This window comes from Ovis aries, chromosome 18, assembly GCF_016772045.2.
Source record: "Ovis aries strain OAR_USU_Benz2616 breed Rambouillet chromosome 18, ARS-UI_Ramb_v3.0, whole genome shotgun sequence".
In the NCBI taxonomy this organism is placed as follows: domain Eukaryota; kingdom Metazoa; phylum Chordata; class Mammalia; order Artiodactyla; family Bovidae; genus Ovis; species Ovis aries.
This window is the reverse complement of record NC_056071.1, coordinates 42,946,021-42,973,469: the sequence shown is the minus strand read 5'-3', so window position 1 is coordinate 42,973,469 and position 27,449 is coordinate 42,946,021. Positions and strand designations below refer to the sequence as shown.

The 27,449-nt window shown below is 38.5% G+C and overlaps 1 protein-coding gene across 3 annotated transcripts in view; it reads left to right on the top strand.

Moving 5' to 3' along the window:
• The first annotated feature begins 7,435 nt into the window (after positions 1 to 7,435).
• The window catches only part of BAZ1A (bromodomain adjacent to zinc finger domain 1A), an 88,970-nt gene continuing 68,956 nt past the window's right edge, over positions 7,436 to 27,449 (top strand). For all 3 annotated transcript variants that reach the window (XR_009597101.1, XM_042235681.2, XM_015102005.4), the window contains exons 1-3: positions 7,436 to 7,636; positions 8,106 to 8,276; positions 19,880 to 20,158. Coding sequence is in view for 2 of the 3 variants with exons in the window: in XM_042235681.2 (XP_042091615.1) it covers positions 8,164 to 8,276; positions 19,880 to 20,158 (392 nt within the window). In the remaining variant the exon portion in view is untranslated. The remainder of the gene's footprint in view (positions 7,637 to 8,105; positions 8,277 to 19,879; positions 20,159 to 27,449) is intronic.

Below are 27,449 nucleotides of genomic sequence, written 5' to 3'. Positions count from 1 at the left end.
GCCAGAGTAGAGTGTGTCACAAAGCCAAAGGTAGGAGAGGATGCCGAGGAACAGAATGAATAAGGTGGACTCCTCCTTGATTAGAGTCTATTGAATTTGGCAGTTAGGGGTTTAGAATCAAAAGCAGCTTCAGGGAGGAGTATGGGGAAGCTACAGAAGGTTGAGAAATAAAGAAGTAGAAACAAGGAGCATAGGTTTCCTTTTTTAAATGTTGGTTGAGAAAGAGAAATAGTGCTGAAGATCAAGAAAGATGTACTTAATCTCCTCCCCACCCCCACCCTCAGGAAAGAAACTTGCAGCTAGATTACAGCCGAAGGGCAGAGATCTCAGTAGTGAAGGAAAGCCTAATATGGATAGAGGGAAGATTGATGGAGCAAGAGCCTAAGGAGGGCTGAGGAGATAGAAACTAATGAGGGGGAAAAGTCTTTGTTCACTGACAATCCTCTTACTATATACTGCTGCTGTTGCTAAGTCGCTTCAGTCGTGTCCAACTCTGTGCAACCCCATAGACAGCAGCCATAGACAGACTCCATCCCCATGCCTCTTTTAGCTTCTAGAGATCACTGCATTCTCTAGTTTATGGCCCCCTTTCTCCATTCCACACCAGCAACATCATATTCCTCTGACCTTTATTCAGTCTTCCCTTCTATCTGACCACACCCAGAAAAGTTTCTCTACCTGTGAGCAGTCACATGATTAGATTGGGCCAACCTGGATAATCCAGGCAGCTTGCTGCATCTCTAGGCCCTTAACCTTAATCATACCCGCAAGTTTCTTCTTGAGTCTGAGGGAACTCTGGGAGTTGGTGATGGACAGGGAGGACTGGCATGCTACGATTCATGGGGTCGCAAAGAGTCAGACACGACTGAGCGACTGAACTGAACTGAAGTTTCTTCTGCCATGTACAATAGCATTCAGACTCTGGGAAATAGGCTGTGGACATCTTTGGGGGCTATTATTCTCCGTACCACACTGGAGACAAGAGTGAGGTCTTTATTTTAAGAGGGAAGATTGAAATGGAAAAAAAGAGAGGCATTTAGTATCGAGGAATTTGGTTTTTGTTCCTAAAATAGGCAAGATGTTTATTCTGGTAGGTAAACTAGTTTCTAGATGCCAGGAATGTGGGGTCTAGATGCTAGGAAGTCATTGAGAAACATCTTACTGATAGTTGAAAAAGCTTTTTCAGCTGAAAAAGATAAATTTCACTTGTGCTAAGACAATAAAAGATAGGCGTTTTGGCCTAAACATTTAGACTAGAGAAAAAAGGATAGCAGCATGACTGCTGGGTTCTAGGTATGATGATGGCAATGGAGGTAAGAGGGAGAAAATCCTAAATGTCTTAGAGTAACATAGCATGTTTCACCAGGAACTCTTAGATTCAAATTAAAAGTTCAGAACTGATTTCTGAATTTTAACTGTCTTAATTCTATCTCTTCATCCATAATTGCCAGGCAGTCTGTGTATACATTGCAATATGGGGCTAGTTATTGGTGTCAAACTTACAGTATGCTATGAATACCATGCTTCAACCATTTGAGCTAACTAGTAAAAAAGATGGTGGTCCTAATTACAAATATTATAAATAATAATCATTTAAATATTATAAGGAAAAAATGAAAGAATTTAGCAAATTTCTATAATAGGTTTGAGTGCCTACAGTGTTCCAGGCATGGTAGTAAATTTTTTTTTAAGATTTTTAAAAATACATAGTAATCTTTTAAATGATATCTGATGATAATAGGTTGTAGCCTGAACACTAAAGAGAAAGAGGAACAAAGTAGTATATTCCGGTATTTTATATTCAGTATTAACAGAAATTAGTAAATGAGATGGCAAATATTAATGCAACTTTTATCTGGTAGCTATTTACTACAGATAAACTAAAACTTAAAAATTGGTTTTGCAACTGATAAAAATAAGAACCCTGTAATTCAAATTTTAAAACTTTCTACTTGTTCCTTATATGTCTTATTTTTAAAAACAATAATTAATCTATTTGGCTGAATATAGTATAACTTTTGCTGTAAATTGATATAGAGATAATAATTAACGTAGTCTAGAGAGAGTTTCTCGGTTGTGTGTAATCTAAATTCTATTTCTAGGATAAGATGAAAGTAGGCATCCATCCGACTTTGTTTCTTTCACTGTAATCAAATTAAGTTTGTATTTTATATATCCATTTAACTCTCATTCATCCAACAAATATGTATTGAACTCCTTTCATGGAAAAAGCACTGTGCTAGGCCCTGTGAAATATTTAACAGACACTTTTTACTTTGTATTTGCAATTGTAAACTTATTTCCAATTGCTGTGTTGAAGACTTTATTATATTAGCTATCTGTCCTGACCTGCCAGCTTACCATCTAATCTCTGTATCTTAAAAATGTTTATTCAACTTTCTACAAGTGAAAAAATCTTCCTTTGATCCCTGTCCCCAGCAACTCTTTTCCCAGAGGCAACCAGTGTGTTATTTTACAGTGTCTTTCTAGATGCATTTTATGTTTCAAGCAAATATGTATATATATTACTGCATTTAATATACACTAAATGCAATTTTTAATGAACTTTTTTGTTACTTTCTTATTCTTTCTTATGTCTGCATACCATTCCATTGTATGAACACATCATACTTTAATTATGGACATTTCTATTAATTTTAAGATTATGCTATTTCTAACAAAGCCAAAATAGAGCCTAATATTCAAATATGGGATATTTTCCTAGAGATGGAGATTTTATGTACATTTGTAATTTTGGATAAATATCACCAATTTGCCCAGGCTTACCAACATATGATGATGATCTTTGCAAATCTGAAGGATTAAAAATGTCATCTCTGTGTAGTTTTAATTTGCATTTCTCTTATTATGGGTGAGGTTGAGAATCTTTCTATATGTTTTAAAAGCCATTTATGTTCTTTCTTCTGTGTATCTTGGCTTATTGTGATTTATTATTATGACAGGAAAACAGGAAGTTATACATTAGGGAAATCATCCCTTTGTCAATGAGTTGCAAATAATTCTTTTCCCAGTTTGCTATTTGTCTTCCAACTTTGTGGTAGCCTTTGTCATGCAGAGACTTTTAATTTTTATTTTATAGAATTATCTTTATGGATTTGGGACTGTGAGTTATAATACTTAGGCTTTCCCTGCTCTGAGATAGTTTTTAAAATTCTCCATGGTTTCCTCTAACAAACATTCTTGATCATTACAAGTTCTAAATGCATTGTTTAGTGCATTGGCTCAATTTCCCTGCTTCAATTTATATCTGAGCAAGATTAGCAAATCAGTCCCTTGGAAATATAGAGTGGTAGTAAGGAGTTTGGACTCCATAGAGTTGATAATTTCATTTTTTCTGCTCCTGGGCTATCTGACCTTGAGCAAGCTACTTAATTATCCTCTCTGAGCCTCAGTGGCTTCATCTGTAAAGTGGAAATGATAAATAGTACTTTGTTGAGAGAACTGCATGAGATGATTCACTGAAAGCTCTTAGCACAATGCTTGACAAGCTAGAAGCATTCATTAAATGTAAACTATTTCTGTGATGATGATGATGGCTACAGACATTCTTTCAACTCCTCCTTACCATCCCATAATCCATATCTTTAAGGGGTTGAATAAAAAATGAATTAAAAAATTGCCAGCATTCCTACTTCAGCATTAACAATCCAATCTCCTCTTAGTAGTTCTCAACTTGGCAGTACATTAGAATCATGAATTGATTTTTAAACCCCCAAAACCGGGGTCCCTACCCCAGAGATTGTTTTAATTAGTCTAGGATATGATCCAAGCATCAGTATCTTTCAAAAACCCCTCTGGTAATTTCAATGGGCAGCTAAGGTCTAGCACCTCTATCCTAATACAAGGCCAATGGTTTTGGGTACTCATTGCTTCTAAAGAACAATATATAAAAATCTTTTATAGGCAAAATTGCCATGAATTATAAAGACATTGAAAAGGGATCAAGATCCCCTAGAGGAGTGCTTGGCAGTTCATTCCAATATTCTTGCCTGGAGAATCCCATGGACAGAGGAGCCTGGCAGAACACAGTCAATAGGGTCGCGCAGAGTCAGACATGACTGAAGCAACTTAGCAAGCATGCATGCATGTTAAAAGAGATCATAGAGTTGAGACAGGTGTCAGAGATACTAAGGAAAGGAGTTATGAAGTTGAAGATATTCCTTGAATATATTTATAAGACACCTTTCTCAGCTATCCTCTAAATACTTGTATAACTGCTGCTTAGAGGCAAGGGACATTAAGTGTTTATATTTGTTAGATGTGTTTACTGAAGCATGGAGATAGGTCTTGTCAGCTCTTCAACTGGACAAATTTAGGATTTGTATTACCCCGATTGCTTTTCTGGATGATTCTCAGAAACTACTGTTTCTGATCATGAGTAGTGTATCTTATCCCCTTACACATTTTAGCAGTTTAGGAAGGATCTGTAATAGTATTTTAGCTCATTTATAGATACAGTGCAAGTAGGGTATACAAGAAAATTAAACATTATCAAATCTATGTCTAAAGAGACTAGACAAGGAGTCAGGAGGCCTAGATTTCAGTTCCTGAACTTCCATTTCTTCAGCTGCAAAATGAGAGAATTGAGTTCCCAAAGCTTATTAAAAATAATTTTTTTTTAAATGTGTTAAAAAAAGAGTTCCCAAAGCTTTCTTTCAGTTCCAGATAATTACTGTCTCACAAAATCACCTAAGTAAAGCCTTTCTTAGTCAGTCAATAGAAGACAGGCAAAGTATTCTAGCTCAAGCTTTTAAAAAAATACATATTTCATAGTCTTATCTTTACCTATCCAAGGCAGTATACCTTCTCAAATATTAAACTTGTCTTGATGGTATTTAGATTGGTGTACATCCTGCCTAACTAGTATATTTACACTTTACATTTAAGTGGGGGCCACTGGTTTCTTTATCCAGAGGGGTAATAGAGTGGAAGGTTGCATCTTGAGACTTGAGAGGAGCATATGCTGGAACATGAGCTTTCTATTGCTGTTCAAATCATGCCCTGTGAATGACTTCATTTAGGACCCACCCTGGGTCCCCCTTCTATGTTTTTTTTTAATCTTTTCTACGTCTCCTTTTGCATTGTATTACTCTTGGTCATTAGAACTCACACAATTCTTGTATTAGTTATTTGCCCTTACATCATATCTTTCCTACAAGATTATACATTTTTTGAGGTCAGGATACATTTATATTGTATCACTTACATAAGCTAATACAGTGTCTTGGCACATAAATGGAGGACAAATGTTTAACTGAATTAAACTGGTAAAATTTTAAATTAATTTCATTGTTTTCTCTTTTTTTCTTTGTGATACTCTTTCATAGTTTCCTTTACAATGTTTTTAATTTTTTAAAAACACAAAGTCCTATTTCATGACAGTATCCTTTACTTTCTGAATATAGCAATCAGCTTTTCACTCTCAAGTCTAGAAGTAGTAAAGAAGCAAGAAGGTGATCATGATACCAATATATGAAATTAATAATACATTAGGTAAGTTTTCAGTAGTAAACATGTAGGATAATTTTAGGAGAAGTATTATTTTGAGGTACCTTAGCCATGCTATTGATTTGATCAACTATAAGCATATAAAAAATAAACTTTGAATATGTTAATTATAATTTACTAAACATTAAAATAGTAACTTCTAAAATAGTAACTATGTATAACAATGACTAAATATCAGAAATTAAAGTAAATCTTATGTATGTAACTCAGAGAACTGAGTTATGATGGTACTGAAATTTGGGTATGGTAGTTGGGAAAATTAGATGGTAGTAGTTTGAAGTAGAGTAAAATTTTAATTTTAGGTTAGTATAAAGAATCCAGTTGTTTAAAAATTTGTATTTAATAAAAGTAAAATCAACATTGCTATTTTTGATCATAATTTTAACAAGATTATTTTAGCTTAGCAAATAGTGAGATCTAAGAAATATAAAGACTATATAATCAGATAAAATTTCATTTTAGCTTAACAGTTAAGGTGGGATTTTGAGTTGTGAGAGTGATGGTTCAATATTGGTTGAAAATTATCCATTTTGAAAATTATCCATTCTCCTTATCCTCATTTTATCTTTGTGGGTTCAACATTTTCATCTGGGAAGTTACCGTATAGGTAGGGAAATCTATATTATCACTCAGTGTACTAATTGGAGACCAGATTAAAACACCAAATCTTTGCATTCATAATTTTTTGAAGACTTTATCCAGGCTAAAGAATATACTTACTACTGAGAGCATTTCCAAGCTTCTTCAACTGTACACTAGGTGCATTAATTTTATTAATGATTTTTTAATCACGAAGTTTTATTTTGCTAGCCACCATAGAAGTATCTTAAAAGAAGTTAAAAATAACTCGAGATTTGGATAGAATTCTAACATTTTCTGCTCCAATGTATATATGTACTTAATTTGAAAATACAGAGATGACCCCACATTGTTTCTTTAACTGAGATCATTTCATAGTATTACTGCATCCTTTGTTGAATGACTTCTTCAGACTTACTGTCTTTTAGACCCATTCTTACCTGTTAATCTGCAAATAAGCAAATGTCAAGGGCAGCAGCAAAAATGACCATTTAATACAAAGATGGCAAACATATTTTGACAATTATTTTAATTCATAAATCACATGTATTATATGCATTAAAATTAGTTTCACAAATAGAAATCACAGAGATGGGAAAGTTGTTTTAGGGGAAATTTCACTAGTAAATTCATAATCTTTGAAATTCTGGGTGATTGAACTAAATATTGATCCCTTGCATATATTTTCAGCGGCGTATTCTAAACATTACTTTTTAAAGGTGTGGTTTTTAAATATGTGGGGGTCGTCCTACAGGCATGATGACATTTTCTGACGGATACTTTTCTTTTTGGTCTTTTCTTCTGCTAAATCTTTGAATTATCCTAAGTATTAAAGAGCACGGCTGTCAAGAAAAGTATCTTCTTTTCGAGATGAATGTTTACACTAGCAAAGTATTTTATTTTAGACATGAGATTTCTAATTCTGAAGAAGAAAATTTCAAAAGGTTATTCATTTCTTATTCCTTATCTTTCGTCCCATCCTTAAAATACAAGTTAAATCTTAATCGGAATCCTTTTCCCATCGTGGAACCAAGCGCTGGTGCCAAACTTGAAGAGGAAGTCTTTTACTTTGTTAGCCATGTGTTTATGAAACCCTAGCGCTCTCCCCAGATCTTTGGGCTGATAATCGCAAACATGGAGGATGCTTCTGATTCTTCACTAGGGGTTGCTCCATTAATTAATAATGTAGCTCTCCCAGGCTCTCCGCCGTCTCTTCCTGTATCAGTGACAGGCTGTAAAAGTCATCGAGTAGCCAATAAAAAGGTAGAAGCGAGAAGTGAAAAGCTCCTCCCAACAGCTCTTCCTCCTTCAGAGCCGAAAGTAGATCAGAAACTTCCCAGGAGCTCCGAGAGGCGGGGAAGTGGCGGTGGGACGCGATCCCCCGCGCGGAGCCAGGCCGTGGCAGCGGGAGAAGCAGCTCCCGGCGGTGCGGCGGTGCGGCGAGAAGCGACCCCCCGGGGGGACAGAGCCTCCCCTCGCCGCCTTTGTAGTTGAGAAGGTGGAGAAGTGGCAGCCGGCGTGCTCGCAGGTGAGGGGCTCGGTGTGGTCGCTCGGTAGCCGGCAGGCGCCGGCAGGGAAGTGTAGGCGAGCGGGGGAACAAAGCGGAGCGGCGCCGGGGTCCGCCCGCAGCGAACTCCCTCGCGGCGTCGGGCCGGCCGGCTGCGCGCCGAGCACGTTGTGAGCCCGGCGGCGGCGGCGGCGGCGGCGGCAGGCAGGGAGCGGGCGCTGGGGGAGGGGGCCGCCGCTCCCGCACCGCCCGCGGCAGGGCGTCCGGCCCCATTGTGAGCCGGCAGCCGGGCGTGCGGAGGTGGGGCGGCTCCGCCGGTTCACTACCCTGGTCGCGACAGCAGCCACCTCGGCTCGGGTGGCAGCCACGGTAGGTCAGTCACACAAAAGGCAGCCGAGCTTCCCCCGGCGCGCGGACCGGCCCACGCCGCCGCCGCCGCCGCCGAGCGCTCCCTACCTTACCGGCTTTCCTTTCCCTCCAATTTTGATAGGGAAGCGGGGCCGGCGCGGGCGGCCGAGGGTCCGGGTGAGCCCGCGGGCGGACGCGAGATGCCGCTGCTACACCGAAAGCCGTTTGTGAGACAGAAGCCGCCCGCGGACCTGCGGCCCGACGAGGAAGTTTTCTACTGTAAAGTCACCAACGAGATCTTCCGCCACTACGAGTAAGGGCCGGGCCGGGCGCGGGGGGTGCGAGGGAGTGTGGGGACTCCCTCCCCAGCGTCCTTTTGTCTCTCTCTTTTTCCTCGCCCCGGGCTTCTGGCGGGGCGACTCGAAAGTGACGGGTGGCTGCGGGCCCGTGTTTCTCTGGCCCCCGGAGCCCGACCTGGTGACTGCGCGGGGGCCCCCGGCGGCCCGCCCGGCCGCGGCGCGCGTGAGGGACAGCCGGCCGGGGCGGAGGAGCCTTTGGTCCCCGCCGGCTGCGGGGACCGCTTCTAGTCGCGGCTGCCACCCGGCCGCCGAGCGGCGGAAACTCCCCGCCTCGCCCCTCCCCGCCGCGGCCACACGCGCGCTCCGGGGCCAGTTCCGGGATCCCCGCCCGGCGGCCGAGGGGATCCCCTCTCGGGTCAGCGGCACGGAGTCGCCGTCCCCCGGCCCGGGGAGGGAATCCCCGCCCCCGGGGGCAGGAAACGGCCGGGACTGGGCGTCGTTTTCCCCAGTCAGGAGTGGAGCCTGACGTTGGAGCTGCCCCGAGTAGGGGCGGGGGTGCAGTGGGAGCGGAGTTGAGACTCGGGGAAGGGGGGGTCCCCGACGGGCTGGGGGCCGTGGAGCGCGGGACACCAGAGCCTCGGCCGGCCGCCTCCGGTCCCGTGCGGCTAGGCCTTGTAGTGTGCGAAGCGAGCCGTGCGCTCTGTCACCGCCTCTTCTTGGTGACTAACTCCCGGCCCCGGGGAACTTGGCGTCTCCGCCCCCGGGAGACCGGGTGAGGAAGAAGTCGGGGCTGGGCGGGGGAAAGGGAGGGGGAGAGAGCCGGGCCCTGGGCGGGCGCCCCCTCGTTTTCACTTTCCCGTAGCCCGGAGCGCGGCGGTGGGAGTTGGGGGAGGGGGTTAAGACAAGTTCAACTCCAACCCTAACCAGCCTCCTCTTTATCCCCTTGAGCATGTGGGCCGCCTGACATGTGCCACTCTCTATTGTTTTGATAAGAATCCGGAGCTGCTGCGTGTGTAGTTTCAACCCCTAAAATTTTAGTCCCTTGCCTGATGTATCCCAAGAGATCGCCTTGTCCTGTGACACCTAACAACGAGGGTGTTTCAGATCTCTGTTTAAGCAGGATCTCCAAGTGAGAACCTGAATTGATCAATCGCTCAAACAGCCGGACCCTCCCTTTTTCTTATGCTTTATCCTCTCCACTCAGAAGGAATCCTTTTGTGGCTTAGAAACCAAGTGTTATAGCAACCAAATAAATTGTGTGTAGGAGGCACCTTTTCTGAGTGGGGGCTTGATGGAAGGAGGGCTTTAGACATCTGCACCTGTCTAAGAAATGAGCGGTGGTTAGAAAAGACGTTTCCTTTAAGCTTTTATTTTTAAGCAAGTCCTTTTCTCCAGCTCCACAGGAGTTACACGTAAACGTGATACATCTAAAGAAGTTTTTCAGCACACAATACTTTTAAATAAATAAGAGTGCACATCTTACTCTGCTCCTGTACAGACTTGTTTTGTTACTCAAATAGAGTTCACTCTTGTAACTACTGAAGTGAATTTGGATTAAGTAACTTGACAAGGATGTTGTCTTATTTTTAAAGAAGATTTAAGTTAAAATCCTTGGTAATTCTGAATTTTTTCACACAGTTGTATTTAAAAGTGCCAACGAGATAGGAAATGGGGTTAAATTTCAAACTTTCCTTCTTTCATGTAAGCAGTCATAATTTTTGAGACGCTCTTCTTAGAAGGGAGCATAAATATGACCATTATCCTCTTTGAATTGAAAACTTTTCAAATACTTAGGTTCTTGATAATTTATTGTTAATATAATCATGGAGAAATCCGAAATGCCAAATAAGGGAAGAGACTTTTGGTATTCCAAACCTACCTTCCATTAATGTTAAGGAACTGCTTCCTTTATTGTCTTATGACATTAAAAAGAAAAAAAAAAAAACAGTTTTTTTTTTGGTTTGTTTGTTTTCCGTTTTCTCTGTGCTGAAGTGTTTGGATTTTTGGAAATTATGAGCAGTTTAGGGGATAGGATTGGTTTGGGAACAAAAATATTTAATCATATATCCTGAGCAAAGCAAAACAAGAGATGTTCTTGGCTATTAATGTTTATGACTTTGAATTGGAAAATTAGAAGAACATTGGCATTTGTGTTAAAATTTATTTGAATTACTTTCTCTTATATGATTACAAAGAGATTTTTCTAAAAATGCATTCATGATGAATGGTATATGGTAGTCTGCAGATAATGGTAATCTGACCCTTGCCACAAGTCTGGAGAAACTGTGATGGAAGTTTCTGTTTTCACTAATTCATTAAATTACATATTGATTTATGTGAATTTGTTTGAAGATTATCCTTTAAGTGCATAAATTTGAATATTCTTTTGTATTTGTCTGAAGATCACTATGCTTGCCTATTTGCTCAGGTTTTTGATTTCTTGAATATAGCTTTAATCAGTCTCAAAGATTTTTGCAACAGCTCCCCACCTCATTCACTTCCCAGGCAAAGTAACTGCCTCTAACTCTGGTTAATAGAGGTTGCCAGTGACCTTTTAATTGCTAAGTAATGTTTTGTCTGTCTTACTTGATATTATAGCCTAACACTTCCTCCTTTGTCCTTCCAGCAGCAGTGGTCACCACCTCCATTTTATCTAGTGTAACATCTGCAGTTATTGCTCTGTAATGTAATGTGTTTGTTGCATCACATTTTCTCTTTTTCTAGACTGAATTCTTTGAGACAGGGACTATGACAAAGATGTATTCTTATCATAAGTGTAACCACTCATACAGTTCAAAATCCTTTATTTATTTTTGAACTATATACTCTTTAATTAATTGCTAACTCTTGTTTGACCTGCTTTCCACAAGTAAAGAAGAACTAAAAAATAGCACATTAACTGTAGGCAAATGCATAAGCTAGAGTGCAAAAGAATGAAACTGAGCCACTGTCTTATGCCATAAACAAAAATTAACTCCAAATGGATTAAAGACTTGAACATAAGACCTGAAACCATAAAACTCCTAGAAGAAAACATAGGTGGTAAGCTCCTTGACGTAGGTCTTGGCAATGATTTTTTAACTCAGTACCAAAAGTAAAGGCAAAAATAGTGGGACTACATCAAACTGAAAAGGTTCTGCACAGCAAAAAAGCATTAACAAAATAAAAAGGCAGCCTACTAAATGGTAGAAAATATTTGTAAGTCTTCTATCTGATAAGGGGCTAATATTCTAAATATATAAAGAGATCATACAATTCAACAGCAAAAAATAACAAAACAATTAGATTTTAAAATGGACAGATCTGAATAGATAGTTTTCCAAAGAAGAGATTCAAGAGCCAACAGGTGCTTTACATCTTTAATCATAAGGGACAAATGAAACCATAATGAGTTATCACCTCACACATGTTAGAATGGCTGTTATTATAATATCAGAAAGACAAAGTAGTAAGTGTTGGGGAGGATGTAAAGAAAAACAAACTCTCATGCACTATTGGTAGGAATATAAATTGGTATAGCCATTATAGAAAATAATATAGGGGTTCCTCAAAAAATTACAAATAGAACTACCATATGATCCAGCAATTCCACTTCTGGGTATTTATCCAAAGAAAATGAAAACACTAATTCTTTTTTAAAAGATATATGCTGCCCCAGTGTTCATTGCAAGATAGAGAAACAGTACTAAGTGTCCACTGAACGATAGATGGGTAAAGAATACACAATAGGATTTAATTCAATCTTTAAAAAGAATGAAATCTTTCATTTGCAACAATGCCTATGAATCTTGAGGGCATTATGCTAAGTGAAATGTCTGACAGAGAAAAGCAAATACTATGTGATCTCACTTATATATGAAACCTAAGGGAAAAAATATAAGAAAAATGAAACTAATAGATAAAGCAAGCCAAATAAAGTACATAATTTACTCTCTTAAATAAACATTTATTCTATAATTTAGTTAGCTGACAATTTCATTAAAAAATTTTTTTGGTCTGTGGAAATGGAACAGTTAGGTCTGAATCCCAGAAATCCTAGTTTTGTAGGATAGGAAAATGATTTGTATTACCTAGTGACTTGACTCTCTTTAATAAGTGACTTCTCTTTTTAGGCATTTAGACTCTTGGAATGTATTTCCCATCTTTATGTGAGTCACACTTTTCATATACAATGCAGAAATCTCTTCCACAACATCACTGACAAACCAGCTTTATGTTTCAACCTGACTGCAATGAAAAGTGTGACTCGTTTATAAAACATCCTGTTTTCATTGTTCATCAGCTCTTCCCTTGTTGATTCAATCCTTTCTGTCCTCTTTTTGCAGATGAGAAAGCTGGGATTGGGGTAAGAAGAATTAAGTCCAAGATCAGTGTCCAAAACTACCTGTCTAGCAATTGGTGACAGTAGAGTTCTCAATCACATACCTAAGACTAGAGTTTGTGTTCTTATTTACCAACACATAATGCTTATTATATGTTCCCTGGTGGCTCAGACTGTAAAGTGGCTGTCTACAATGCGGGAGATCTGGGTTCAATCCCTGGGTCGAGATCTCCTGGAGAAGGCAATGGCACCCCACTCCAGTACTCTTGCCTGGAAAATCCCATGGATGGAGGAGCCTGGTGGGCTGCAGTCCATGGGGTCGCTAAGAGTCGGACACGACTGAGTGACTTCACTTGCACTTTTCACTTTTCATTTTCATGCATTGGAGAAGGAAATGGCAACCCGCTCCAGTGTTCTTGCCTGGGGAATCTCCGGGGGCAGGGGAGCCTGGTGGACTGCCGTCTATGGGGTCACACAGAGTTGGACACAACTGAAGTGACGCCGCAGCAGCAGCAGCAGCAATGCTTATTATATGTTCCCTGGTGGCTCAGATGGTAAAGCGTCTATCTACAATGTGGGAGACCCAGGTTCAATCCTTGGGTCAAGAAGATCTCCTGGAGGAAGAAATGGCAACCCACTCCAGTATTCTTGCCTAGAAAATCCCATGAACGGAAGAGCCTGGTAGGCTACAGTCTATAGGGTCACATGGAGTCGGACATGACTAAGCTACTTCACTAATGCTCACTAGTGAGAAGTGAATGTGTGTCTATAACACAGTGATATAAATCACATATGCTGTGGAGCCAGTGTAATGGAAACAGACATTGGAGCTGAAAACTGCTGGGGAGATGAGGAAGCCCTCAAATAGGAGATAACATCTAAGTTGGGTCCTGAAAAATGGAGCCATAATGTTTCACCTTTGTTGATTTGTACTTTAGGCTTTGTGTCTAGATTTTAAAAATCTATTGCTATTCCTCACCTTGCACTCATGCAAAGTCGCTTCAGTTGTGTCTGACTGTTTGCAACTCTGTGGACTGTAGCCCACCAGGCTTCTCTGTCCACAGGATTCTCTAGGCTAGTATACTGGAATGGATTACCATGCTCTCCTTCAGGGGATCTTCCCAACCCCAGGATCGAACCCTGGTCTCTTGCATCTCCTGCATTGGCAGGCAGGTTTTTTACCACTAGCGCCACCTGGGAATCCCATTCCTCACCTTAGGGTCTTCTGAAGATTTTAGGAGTTTACCTTGTATGTCACTATCTTAAGTCTGACTGAGGCAGCATTAAGTGCAAAGTAATATCTTGTTAAAGTATCTTTAAACCTTATATTTTTAATTGAACTCCCCCTCACCAAAACAAACGTTATTTTCCTCTTGCAGCTCTTTCTGTCTATAGGACGTGTTTAGTCTACCATGCCCATAATTAGCACCTAATCTGCTCTTGTAACCCCTTCAGTGAGAGCAATTGTTAGACCAACCCATGCTGTCTTTTTAAATAGTTACTACTTTTCTAAGTTCATAAACCATACTTTCCATCCATCTATTGCATGCCATATGCTGTTTTAGTCAAGTTATGTTAGTTTTTAACCTATGGATGGGTTTCTCAGTTACTAATTATTTTGCAGATGGAGGAGTTTGCTTATGTCCCTTAGATTTTTTTCTGCAGTTTTGTGCTGAATCTTTCTTCTTGTTTGTCTAGTTAATAGTTTGGGCCATTAAGTGAATAGAGTATGCTTTGCATTTATCTTTTCTTAATTGTATTAGGTTTCTGTTTTTTATGTCACTTCGTTCTTAACCTTATTCTACTAGGTTTTTAGTTTTCTGGATACTCAGCAAGTTAACGGAAATGTTGCCCTTAGAAGTGTGTTCTTACCAGTACTTGACCTGGTAACTCAGAAGCAATTTTTCCTTACGAAATAATAGTAAAGGGCAGGGGTCATCAAACAATTTCTTAAAAGGTCAGATAGTCAGTATTGTAGGCTTTCCAGGCTGTTAGGTGTCTGTTGCACCTACCCACCTCTATGGATGTAGTGAGAAAGCAGTCATAGACAATACCTAAATATATTGTGTTCCAGTAAAAATAGAAAAACAGGTGGAAGTCTGGATTTGACCTCTGAGCTAGTACTATGCCCATTTCTAGTAAAGAGGATTGTTTATATTGTATGTATTATAGCAATCAGTTGGAGACATAATAATCTATATTAGTCTAAACTGATACAAAATAGTACTTTGTATTTTATAAATTTTTCTTCACAATAATATAAATGTGCTTCTTGAATTTTTCATTATTTATAGCCTTATAATATTGAAATTGAAGAGGCACTGTAACCTATGCCCTAGAGTTCAGTATTATTAACAAAACCCCACACATTTGAATGAGTATGATGAATGGGTGAAGAGCAGAATTGCGCAAGTGGAAGTAAGTGAAGGTATATAATGTTAGAGATGGCGCCATGTTGGTAGGGAGTGTTGAACAGGGAGAGATAGCTTTGGGCTTTATTTTCCCTTGCTTCCCACACCACTGTGGTAGTATGTCCTGCCTCCCTCCTCCTAATGGTGGATTTAGTGCATAGCAGGGCTATAATGTAACAGCAGCTTTGTAGAATAGATACGCACAAAGGAAACAAACAGTAGAAACCCTTTACAAGAGGCTGTGGAAACCTGGTGAAGAAAGGTAGCTCTATATCACTGGTTGTTGTTTATTTACTTGTTTAGTGGAGGCTTGTGGTACTTATACCATCCCTCTCCTTGGTACTTTGAACAGTGATAACAAATCTAAATAATGTTTATTCAGGGAGCTCAGCTCCCTGCTTTGTGATGACCTGGAGGGGTAGAATGAGGGATAGGGTGGGAGGGAGGCTCATGGATGAGGGGGGATATATGTATACATAAGCTGATTCACATTTTTGTACAGCAGAGACTAACACATTATAAAGCAATTATACTCCAATAATAAAAAATTAATCAAAACAAATAAGTAGTGTTTATTGCAGCTCAGTCTAAAGTCTTCCCCCTGCCATGGCTGCAAATACCCCAGCCTGTTAAATACCGACCTACAATGGCTAGAGCTGTGTTGTCTAATGCAGGAGCCATTGGTTATTAAGAACTTGAAATGTCGCCTGTCAGAATTAAGATGCACAATAACTGTAAAATACTTACTGGATTTTGAAGACTTAGTACCAAAAAAAAAAAAAGTAAAATATTTCACTATTGATTACGTATTGCAATATTTTGGAATATATTGAGTTAAATAAAATGTATTGATTTCATTAGTATTTCTTTAAAAGTTTTTAAATGTGGCCACAAGAAAATTTTAAATTGTATGTGTAGCTACCATTTTGTTTTTGATAGTGTCTTAAACTAGTTGGGCTTCCCAGGTGGCTCAGTGGTAAAGAATCCACCTGCTGATGCAGGAGATGCAGGAGACGCGGGTTCTGTCCCTGGGTTGGGAAGAGCCCCTGGAGCAGGAAATGGCAACCCACTCCAGTATTCTCGCCTGGAATACTGCACATGGACGGAGGAGCTTGGCAGACTATAGCCCGTGGGGTCGCAGAGTTGGACGTGACTGAGCAGAAGCAGAGACTAGTTAATGTGTAAAATAGCTAGATTTGAAGTATATTTTTCCTTAGAGTTGGGGCTTCCCTGGTAGCTCAGTTGGTAAAGAATCTGCCTACAATGCAGGAGACCCGGTTCGATTCCTGGGTCGGGAAGATCCGCTAGGGAAGGGATAGGCTACCCACTCCAGTATTCTGGCATGGAGAATTCCATGGACTGTGTAGTCCATGGGGTTACAAAGAGTCTGACACAACTGAGAGACTTTCATTTCACCTCACTTCCTTACAGTTGACTGTGAATAAGGAGAGCTGATTGTAAAATTAATGCAGATTTTTGACTGTGTGGAGATTAGCACCCCTTCTTCCTCTCTCCTCATAGTGCAGAGGTCACCTGTGAAAGTGAAAGTGAAGTCGCTCAGTCATGTCTGACTCTTTGCGACCCCGTGGATTGTAGCCCACCAGGCTCCTCTGTCCATGGGATTCTCCAGGCAAGAGTACTGGAGTGGGGTTCCATTTCCTTCTCCAGGGGATTTTCCTGACCTAGGGATGGAACCCAGGTCTCCTGCGTTGCAGGCAGACACTTTAACCTCTGAGCCACTAGATATAGCTTAAATTATTAGAATATCTGATGCACAGTAAATATGTGGCTTGGGAACCTATGTATGTTTCTAAAGGAAAAAGTTTAAAACTTTTTATGAAGCTTTCTAAGTGAACTGCAGTTTTAGTCAGTAAAAATTGAATAAGACCTCTTCCAAGATCTATCTGTTCATTCATTTTATTCTGTACTGTTGATAACCCTTGATTGGGTATGTCTCTTGCCTTTCACTTAGCTAATAAATTATTTATCTGACATAGATTTTATTATAGAAATCAGATTATATTCACTGTTTTTTCTCTCTGACATATTTTTCTTCAACTCTACTTTTCCATTTCATCCTAACTGCCACTTCCTCCCAAAGGTATTTCCTAGCATTTCTTGATCTTTCGTGCCTGTCTCTCCTTGTTCCCTTCCTCTGAATTCCCAAAGGATATCTACCTCTGTCTAGTAAAGATAATCACTTTTTACTTTGTATTTTAATGATGTGCACCCATTATCTCCATTACTAAAGTGTACATACTTCAAAAGGATTTTCCTTTGTACTGAATTAGTCTGGGTTTTCCAGATGGCGCTAGTGGTAAAGAACTCGCCTGCCAGTGCAGGAGACCCGAGAAACGTGGGTTCAGTCCCTGGATCAGGAAGATCCCCTAGTGGGAGGGCATGGCAAACCACTCTAATATTCTTGCTTGGAGAATCCCATGGACAGAGGAGCCTGGCAGGCTACAGTCCACAGGGTCTCAAAAGAGTCAGACACAACTGAAATGACTTAGCATGCAGGCACAGTCATATAACTGGGCTTATATGTATTATCTCTGTAGATCTCATTTATGTTAAGGTATGATTAGTTTCTCTTTACTTCTATAGGTTTTATTTTTTGTTGTTCTTATAGACTACAAATATACAAATGAAACTATCTTAATGGAATTACTCCAAATCTTCTTTGGAAATCAGACCCTACTGTAAGGGTAACCCATACAGATATACTAATGAGGAAATACACATGTAATAGTTTTTAACAATTTTTAGAATGACAGTAGAAAGAAAGGTGAATCTCAGGAAGGAGAAAAAGTTAGAGAATTGTGAGTTATGTTGGTTACACATAATTGCTGAAAAGGAGACCAAAATATAGAAGAGGGCAAAATATTTACCCAAATCCTGCCACTTAGAGGCAACTATTGTTCATCTTTTTTGCATATTTCTAACCTTTTCCATTTAAAAGTATTTTTGTTAACAAAAACATAAATCAGTTCAGTTCAGTCGCTCAGTCATGTTCAACTCTTTGCGACCCCATGAATTGTAGCATGCCAGGCGTCCCTGTACATCACTATCTCCTGGAGTTCACTCAGACTCACGTCCATCAAGTTGGTGATGCCATCCAGCCATCTCATCCTCTGTTGTCCCCTTCTCCTCCTGCCCCCAATCCCTCCCAGCATCAGAGTCTTTTCCAATGAGTCAACTCTTCGCATGAGGTGGCCAAAGTACTGGAGTTTCAGCTTTAGCATCATTCCTTCCAAAGAACACCCAGGGCTGATCTCCTTCAGAATGGACTGGTTGGATCTCCTTACAGTCCAAGGGACTCTCCATAGTCTTCTCCAACACCACAGTTCAAAAGCATGAATACTTATCATAAAAATTCAAATAGGGACTTTCCTGGTGGTTGAGTGGCTGAGACTCCACACTCTCCATTGCAAGGGGCACGGGTTCAGTTCCTGGTCAAGGAACTAGATCCCACATGCCACAAGTAAAGATCCTGCATGCCTTAACAAGGATCAAAGATCCCATGTGTTGCAACCAAGACCTCGAGCAATCAACTAAATACTTTTAAAAATTCAAACAATATGGAAATATTTAGAATAACAAATTTTCTTTTCTTCCTTCCCAGTTCCTCCTTTCTCCATAGGGAACATCTGTTTATGGTATTTGTATAAATGCAAACCTTTGCACATTTTTGCTATTATATTAATGCATGTGGAATTATATCATTCAGTGATTGAGTTTTTTCTACTTAATATACGTTAGAAGTCTATCTCTATACTAGATCTCTTGCATTTTAAAAATGACCGAATTAAAGTTTTAAAGAGAAGTCAGTGCCATAGTAAGAGATCCCAGCAGTGTAGAAAAACACTGAGTAGAACAGTCCCTTAATCCCATCCCCATTCTGTAGCTGTTACCTTGATTTTTGTATTAATATAACATATAATATATTTAGTATGATAACTCCAGGAATATTTTATGCTTTAAGTCATTTCTCTACTTTCCTTCCATCTTTCTTTTTTTTATTTTAACACAGGTGGACCATATTCTATATATTGTTTTGATAAGCTCTTTTTATATATTTACTTATTACATTTTTTGGGGAGTATAGTTGATTTACAGTGTTGTATTAGTTTCAGGTTTGCAGCAGAGTGACTCAGTTATACATGTATGTATATCTACTTTAGATTCTTTTCCTATAATAGGTTGTTACAGAGTATTGAGTAGAATTCCCATGCTATTCAGTAGATCCTTGTTAGTTATCTATTTTATATATAGTAGTGTGTATATGTCCATCCCAATCTCCCAATTTGTCCCACCTACTTTTTCTCTTGGGAACCATTAGTTGTCTTGGTAAGCTTTTACTCTGAAAAAAATATAGGATGGAAGCAAACTGGAAAGTTGTCTTTTCTGTTTACATTATTTAAGAACTCTCATACTGTTTAATGACTGTGAGTTTTCATTGTATGAAGTACTATAATTTATTTAATTTTTCTCTTATTGTTAGATGCGTAGATTTCCCAGTTTTTCACTATTATGTTAAACCCTTTCAAAATTCATAGTCAAGTGCTTGAATTCAATGTTCGACTGCTTTGGAACAGAAAGCTTAAAAATTAGAAGGAAAAAGAAAGGCTGAGTTTATTTTGTTTCACTCAGTTTCAAAACTGATAGAAATCACAGTCCAATTTTGGCTGAATGTACCTTTAAATTGAAAACTATAAATGTCTAGTTTAAATATACTTTTTCTTATGTTTGTATTAATGTATAATTTTTGTATGAGTTGTATGATTCTGTATAATATTTTGCAATAAAGTCTCAATCCTTTGTCAGCTTTTAATATAAAACTTGTGAAATGATAGGAAATGCATTTTTGTTTTTGTTTTTGAATCAGTGACTTTTTTGAGCGAACCATTCTGTGCAACAGTCTTGTGTGGAGCTGTGCTGTGACGGGCAGACCTGGACTCACCTATCAGGAAGCACTTGAGTCAGAAAGAAAAGCGAGACAGAATCTTCAGAGCTTTCCAGAACCACTAATTGTTCCAGTTTTATACTTGACCAACCTCACCCATCGTTCACGCTTACATGAAATTTGTGATGATATTTTTGCGTACATCAAGGATCGATATTTTGTTGAAGAAACTGTGGAAGTCATTAGGAACAATGGTGCAAGGTAAAGTACTTTTAATTTTTTCTTTTGATATACATACATTCCCATTGCTCAGATACACAAGCAGATGAAATGAGGAAAAGCTTACCTTTTACTACTTTCTGGCTACCATGTTTTCCTCCCCTCAAATAACCCTTGTTTTAACAGTTTCATATGTATTTCTCCAAAGCTGATTTGGTGTAGACCACCAAAAGCGTGTACACACACGCATACACACACACAGTCTCGTGCTGCTTTCAACGCGAAAGGTAACATACTGAATTTTATACCTTGTTTCACTCAAAATATCTTGAAGATTGGTTTATTACTTTATAAACCATTTTCCTTCTCTTTTTCATTTACTGTGTGTTCTATTATATCAGAGTTTCATCTCTTTTTTACCAGTAAAAAGATCTTAGATAAATGTATCTACTATGTTGTCATTATATTATGTATTAAATATGCCTATATTTCTTGCTGGGTTTTAGTAGTTCTTGATAAGATGAGGACTACATTTTTGATAAGATGAGAATTTTTGCTAAGTTCTCTTCTCCTTTACCCAGAAAAAAGTGGATTTTTCATATATGAAATTTAAAATGAGTTTATCTGTGGCAGTAAGTTAAAAATTACCTGCTTTTCTGAAATGTTAAGAATTTATGATTGGCTAGTCACTGATACTTATTATAGTAATCTATTTGCATTAAAACTTTTTATATCCTCTTTTGAGGCAGTGAGTCTTTTGGGATGCCTTTTTTCCCCTTTGTTAATCTGAATGCAAATTTCTTTTTGAATTTTAAACTTCAGCAGCCAAAACTTATTATATATGTTCTTAATTATATGTCAATAATTATGTTCTTTATTATTTTATTTTGGAGAATCATCATGAATTTATGTGTAATTTCAGAATAATATCTTCCATATAATCCATTTCACTTGTTAAATGCTACTCTGTATGAATGTTAAAAAGCCAAAAGATATTTATGTTTGAATTTGATTTTGGTGAATTACTGAACAAGTTCTTTTTTTAACTGTAGAAGTGAAAAGTGGTAAATATTGAAGCATTTTTCATTTGTCTCCTGACATTTAGTAAAAAACATATCTTTATTTTCAAGAGGAAAGATTGGTATGTCACCAGTAATCCCACCAAGAACATACCAATCTGTATTACGAAAAGGGCCTATTTGGAGATGAGGGCAATTTTTTTCTCCTTATAGTCATTATTTTATTTGACTTATGCCAATAGTGTTTTTTAACTTATAAATCATTGCGATACATTAATCTTTAACACTAGGTTAAATATGGCTTACATCTAGGAATATAGTTGTTTAGTGTTTTTTGCATAGCTTTTTTTAGTTATACCAACTATCTTTAGGTTCAGGTAGTTATTGCTTTAATCACAGTAGTAAACTAGGATACATTGTAGAAATGGGAAATCTGAGAGTCACAATTTTGTTGATTATTCATCAGAAACACACTTCTTCTGCCTTAAGAATCTTTTAAATGGTAAAGTATAAGAAATTGATATTTTTCTGAGTAATTTAAGGCTTTATTTTCATAATACATATTGGCTGTTCTTAATCTGCGTGTGAAAGGAGAAATCATTGATGACTCAATCTTTACTTTTTGCCTTTAGCAGCTGGGTGGATGATAAGATGCAGAGGCCTCGGGAAGTAATACTGTCAGAGTCTAGCCTTCTTCACTGTCATCTCAGGCGTAGATATTTCTGATTGCTCTGATTTTGTCTTTCATGCACATACTGCTTAGGTGATTCATGAGTATCACTTAGAGGGTAGACGCCAGTTATTGGGGATGTAGAAAGCATTAAGATGTCCTTTAAGAGTTCAGTTAAGGGAGAGACAAACATGCCAACTTGTGGGATATTAAAAAACATATGAATGAGGTGATTCAGGAGCAACCAGGTCCAGAGTGCCTGTAGAGGCTAGGCCTGGGTTTCTTCACGTTAACACTGGTTATTTTGGTCTTTTCATCTTTGCCAGATTTGATGATATCTCAGTGTTTAATATGCTTTTCAGGTCCTTCGCTCATTTTTCTTTTGGTTTGTCTATGAATAGTAGATTTCTGAGAGGGCTGTTAAATATGAGGCATATTAAACTTTGTCACTTTGTTGCAAATATTTTTGTTTCATTTTTTGCTTTGTTTCTAATATTCAGTAAATGTAAAGTTAAAAGGACTTTAAAAATATGTATAAGGAATACTAGTAGAATTAAGGAATAATGAATAAAAATTCTATAAATATACATTCACCACTTGGTTTTAATAAAATATCTTTGTCTTTGATGTTTGTTTATAGTTTGAGAAAAAGTATAATTTTTTAGTTTTATAGGAAGCAGAATTGTGTGATACTGAAGGTTTAGGCTTTGGAGTCAGACTGACCTTGCTGGACAATGACATCTTTTCAGGTTTTCGTGAGGCTAAAATGAGAGCGAGGCTGGAGCGATGGCGGGGGGCGGGGGATTTGAATTGCTGTATAAATAGAATATAGTGGCATTTTACTGGGGGAATAATGCTGCTGTTGGCCCACAAGTCTTATATGGAAGTTAGTATTTTTCTTCTATTATTGGCTAGTTTTTCTATTACTTTATATTATAATTAAGCTTCAAGCCTGACTTGAGATTTCTGCAACCTTAGGTACTATTTTCTGCATACACCCTTATCTTTTTCACTTAAATTTCAGTTTAAATAACTTTAATATATATTAAACTTGACTAAATTTCCTTTGGTTGGAATTGTACCACCCCCATCTATTTGTTATGGGCATGAACTTGGACAAACTCCATGAAATTTAGGGGAGAAGCCTGGTATGCTGCAGTCCATTGGGTCGCAAAGAGTTGGACATGACTTGGTGCCTGAACAACAACATGTATTTGTTACTTGTGCCCATGTCTCCTGCATTGGCAGGAGGATTCTTCACCAGTGAGCCACCCAGAAAGCGTTTGAATTCAGTTTTGAGGTGATGATGCTAGTGGTAAGGTTCTGGTGTCCTCTGGGTAGGCTAGTGCAAACCTAGCTTCAGTGATGAGAGAAGCGTTACATTGTTTCCTCAGTGTCTCTGTTGACTTTAACTGCAGGCTCCTGTGGCCTTTGTACCTAATTGTGTCTTGAGGCTTATCCTTAGGAGGCTTATTTGGAGAATTCAGTGGATTTCTCTCAGAGGCTGAGAAATAGCAGGCACTATCTTCATGGGGATCCATAGGATCCACAGTATGAGATATCTGTGTTCTTACTCCCACTTGCCACTCTCTGAAAGTTAGAGTGTGAAGTTAGGAGAATTTTCTTCCACAGTACATATATTTTTATCCACCTTTGCTCTTAAAGTTTATTGAGATATAATATTCACACACTGTAAAATTCACCCAGTGGGTTTTAGTTATGTGACTGTTTCTGCTATCTAATTCCAGCATATTTTCATCACCCCGGTAAATCCTGTACCAATGAACAGGCCCTCCCAACTGCATTTTCCCTCAGCCCCTGGCAACCACTAATCTATTTTCGGTCCCTATGGATTTGTCTATTCAGGATATTTCATGTATATGAAATCATAAAGTATGTACCTTTCTTTTCTGTGTTTGATTTCTTTCTCTTAGTGTCATGTTTTTCAGGTTCATCTGAGTTGTAGTATGTATCAGTATTTTATTTCTCTTTATTAATAAATTCTGCTGTATGGCTCTATCACATTTTGTTTATCCATTCATCAATGGATAGATAAATTTGAGTCATTTCCATTTTTGGACAATTATAAATAATGTTGTTACAAGCATTCCTGTACAAGTTTTTGTGTGGACATATGTTTACAGTTTTCTTGGGTATATACATAGAAGTAGAATTGTTCGGTCATATGGTAACTCTATCTTTAGCATTTAAGGCATCTTCCAACTTTTTTAAGCAGCTTCATCATTTTACATTCCTGCTAGCAATGTATGAGAGTTCCAGTTTGTCCACGTCCTCACCAAGCCATACATATTTATTTATTATTGTAAATCTTTTTTTAAAAACATTAGTTTATTTTAATTGGAGGCTAATTACAGTATTGTGGTGGTGTTTGCTATACGTCGACATGAATCAGCCACAGGTGCACATGTGTCCTCTGCATCCAGAACACCCCTGCCACTTCCCTCCCCACCCTATCCCTCTGGGTTGTTCTAGAGCCCTGGCTTTGAGTGCCCTGTTTCATCCTTCAAACTTGCACTGATCATCTGTTTTACTTCTGGTAATATACATGGTTCAGTTCTATTCTCTCCAATCATCCCACCCTCACCTTCTCCCACAGAGTCGAAAAGTCTGTGTCTCTTTTGCTGTCTTGCATATAGGGTGGTCATTACCATCTCTCTAAATTCCATATATGTGCATTAATATACTGTATTAATGTTTCTTTTTCTGACTTACTTCATTCTGTGTAATAGGCTACAGTTTAATCCACCTCATTAGAACTGACTCAAATGTGTTGTTTTTTATAGCTGAGTAATATTCCATTGTGTATATGTACCACAACTTCTTTATCCATTTGTTTGCAGATGGACGTTGTCCATCTGTTTTGTTTTACCATCCTAGTGGGTGTGAAGTGGTTTCTCTTTGTAGTTTTGATTTGCATTTCCCTAGTGGCTGATAATGTTGAACATCACTTTATGTGCTTGTTGGTCATTTGTGTATTTTCTTTGGAGAAATGTCTACTCTGGTCCTTTGCTCATTTTAATATTGGGTTATTTATCTTTATTACCAAGTTCCAAGAGATCTTTGTGATTTTGGGTACAAGTACCTTAGCAGATACGTGATTTGCAAATATTTGCTCCCTTTCTGTGAGTTGTCTTTTCATATTCTCGATGGTACCGTTTGCAGCATCATTTCCCTTTGCTTTTAAGCTTTTGTGTCAAAAGTATCTACCTTTTGTTTCTATCTCTGTTGGCAGAATTTAGCAGTAGTCCTAAAGACCTCTTCATCTATTAGAATTAGATTTACTGGAAAGAACGTGCTACATTACAGAGAAGTGGATGGGCCCCTTCTTAGGCTGAATTATTTCAGTATGGGTACTCTGGATCTCCTCACTTGAGTATTCTTATTGTCTTGTTTAGTGTTGGATATTCCTCCCTCCTTTCTTTTTTGCATCTTAAGATTAGGTGCTTCCCTCCTCACCAGAACTTTCTGTTTTGAAATTAGCAATCAAGTTGACAGATTCTTCTAGAAGATCCTTTGTCATTTCTGTGTTAGATAAAGGGAACAGCAGGCTACCTTACTGAACCACACCAGTTTAGTTCTTTATACAGCCATCTGCATTATCACCAGCTTGCCTGCCAGTCATGCTGAAATGTTTTCTGCTACTTCCTTGGAGCCTATGGGAGAAGTGAAGGGATGAGTGGTCTTGTGAAAAAACCACCAAACAGTCAGGTCTGTGAATTCTTAAATAACTACCAGATGTTTGTATATACATTACATCAGCAGATATGAAGCAGGGACTTATGGTTTCCATTTACAGATGAGGAAACAGATCCAAAGAAGTGATTTTTGGGGGGGTAATTTTTTTAGCATATATATACTGATACCTGCTATTTACTTACACTGGTTCCAGATACTGGAGACTAAGCAGTGTACAGAACAGAGTCATGGACTGTCCATTCCAATCTTACAAGTCATAAATGGTAGGATTTAAATTCAGATAGGCCTGACTTACAGATTATTTCTTTTTCTGTATCACTGTGTCCTTGGTTTTGGATTCTGCCGTCTGTGACTAGCTGTGTAGTTCTGTGCACGTGATTTAAACTCGAAGTTTCAGTCTGTTTTTCATGTGTTAAATGGACCCCTGACTTACAGGGTGACCTCATGGGATAAAATGGCATAATGAATGTGAACTTTTAAAAGCTATGTTAATATAATATAGCTGTAATATAATATAATATTGCTGTAATTGTCTTGTTAGCATTTGAATGTGTTTATCGGTGGCCATGCAGTTGTGTTTTTTTATTTATTTTTAATTGAGGGATAATTTCTTGACAGTATTATGTTGGCTTCTGTCATACATCAACATGAATCAGCCATAAGTATACATATGTCCCCTCCCGCTTGAACCTCCCTCCTCCCTCCCACACCATCTCACCCCTTTACGTTATAGAGAGCCATGTAGTTTTATTGTTTTATTTTGTTTGTTGGCACATGCTAGTAGTGATGTGGGGCTAAACAGTAGGCACCTGACACTGTAACTTTGAATCAAATTTCTGTTACAACTCTGAAAGGAAACCCCACAGTGACATCCAAGTTTCAACTAACTTTACCATCTCTTTTTTAACTACCTTGATAACCATTGTTTAATGAAAGGTTAGGAGGATGATGAGCTAGAGCTCAAATTCTTGCATGATAAACTCATCTTTTGTCCCTAACCCTAGAACTAGAGAAATTAGGAAAAAGGAGGTAGAAATCACACAACAAATAAACATTTTGGACTGTTGAGTCATCATTCAGTGTAAAGAAACACCTATAGAGCTTGAAAGAGTTTTTTAAAATGAGTCAATTATAATTTTATATTTGGTAATTTTTTTTTTTAGTTAAAGTAGGCTTTGGGCAGCTTGTTTTCAGGCATTTTACAAGCACAGTCAAGATGTTCTGGAAGCTGAAAGATTCATAGGAAATGTGAAGCAACAGGTGTGAGAAGGTACTTCTAAAAGTAGATATACTGACAGCAGCAAGGAATGGCACCTTATAACAAAGGAGGAGATCGACTAAACATTAACTCCAAAATATACTGACCTGGCTCAGTATATACTTTGATAAAGTTTGAAGACATTGCAGAATGGCAGTGTGCTAGATGCTTTCATTTTAATTCTCATGATATTGATGGGTGACTCAGAACTTCTGAAAGGTTATTTTCATGTTGGTATTTACCTAAAAGAGTTGAAAACTTATGTCTGCATAGAACCTGCACATTATTGTTTCTAGCAGCTTTATTAATAATTGCCATAAGTTGGAAGCACCAAAATATCCTTTAGTCAGTGAATGGGTAAATAAATGCAGTACATCCAGACAATGGAATATTAATTCAGTGCTAGAAAGAAATGAGCCTTCAAGCATGAAAAGACATGAATGAACCTTAAATGCATATTACTAAGTGAAGCCAATCTGAAAAGGATACATATGGTAGGATTCTAACAATATGACTTTCTAGAAAAGGTAAAATGTGAAAAAGATCAGTGGTTGCCAGGGGTTGAGAAGGGTGAAAGGGAGATGGAGAGGTTGAACTTGGAGGATGTTTGAGGCAGTAAAAATATTGATGTTGCTATAATAATGGACATATTTGTCCAAACCCATAGAC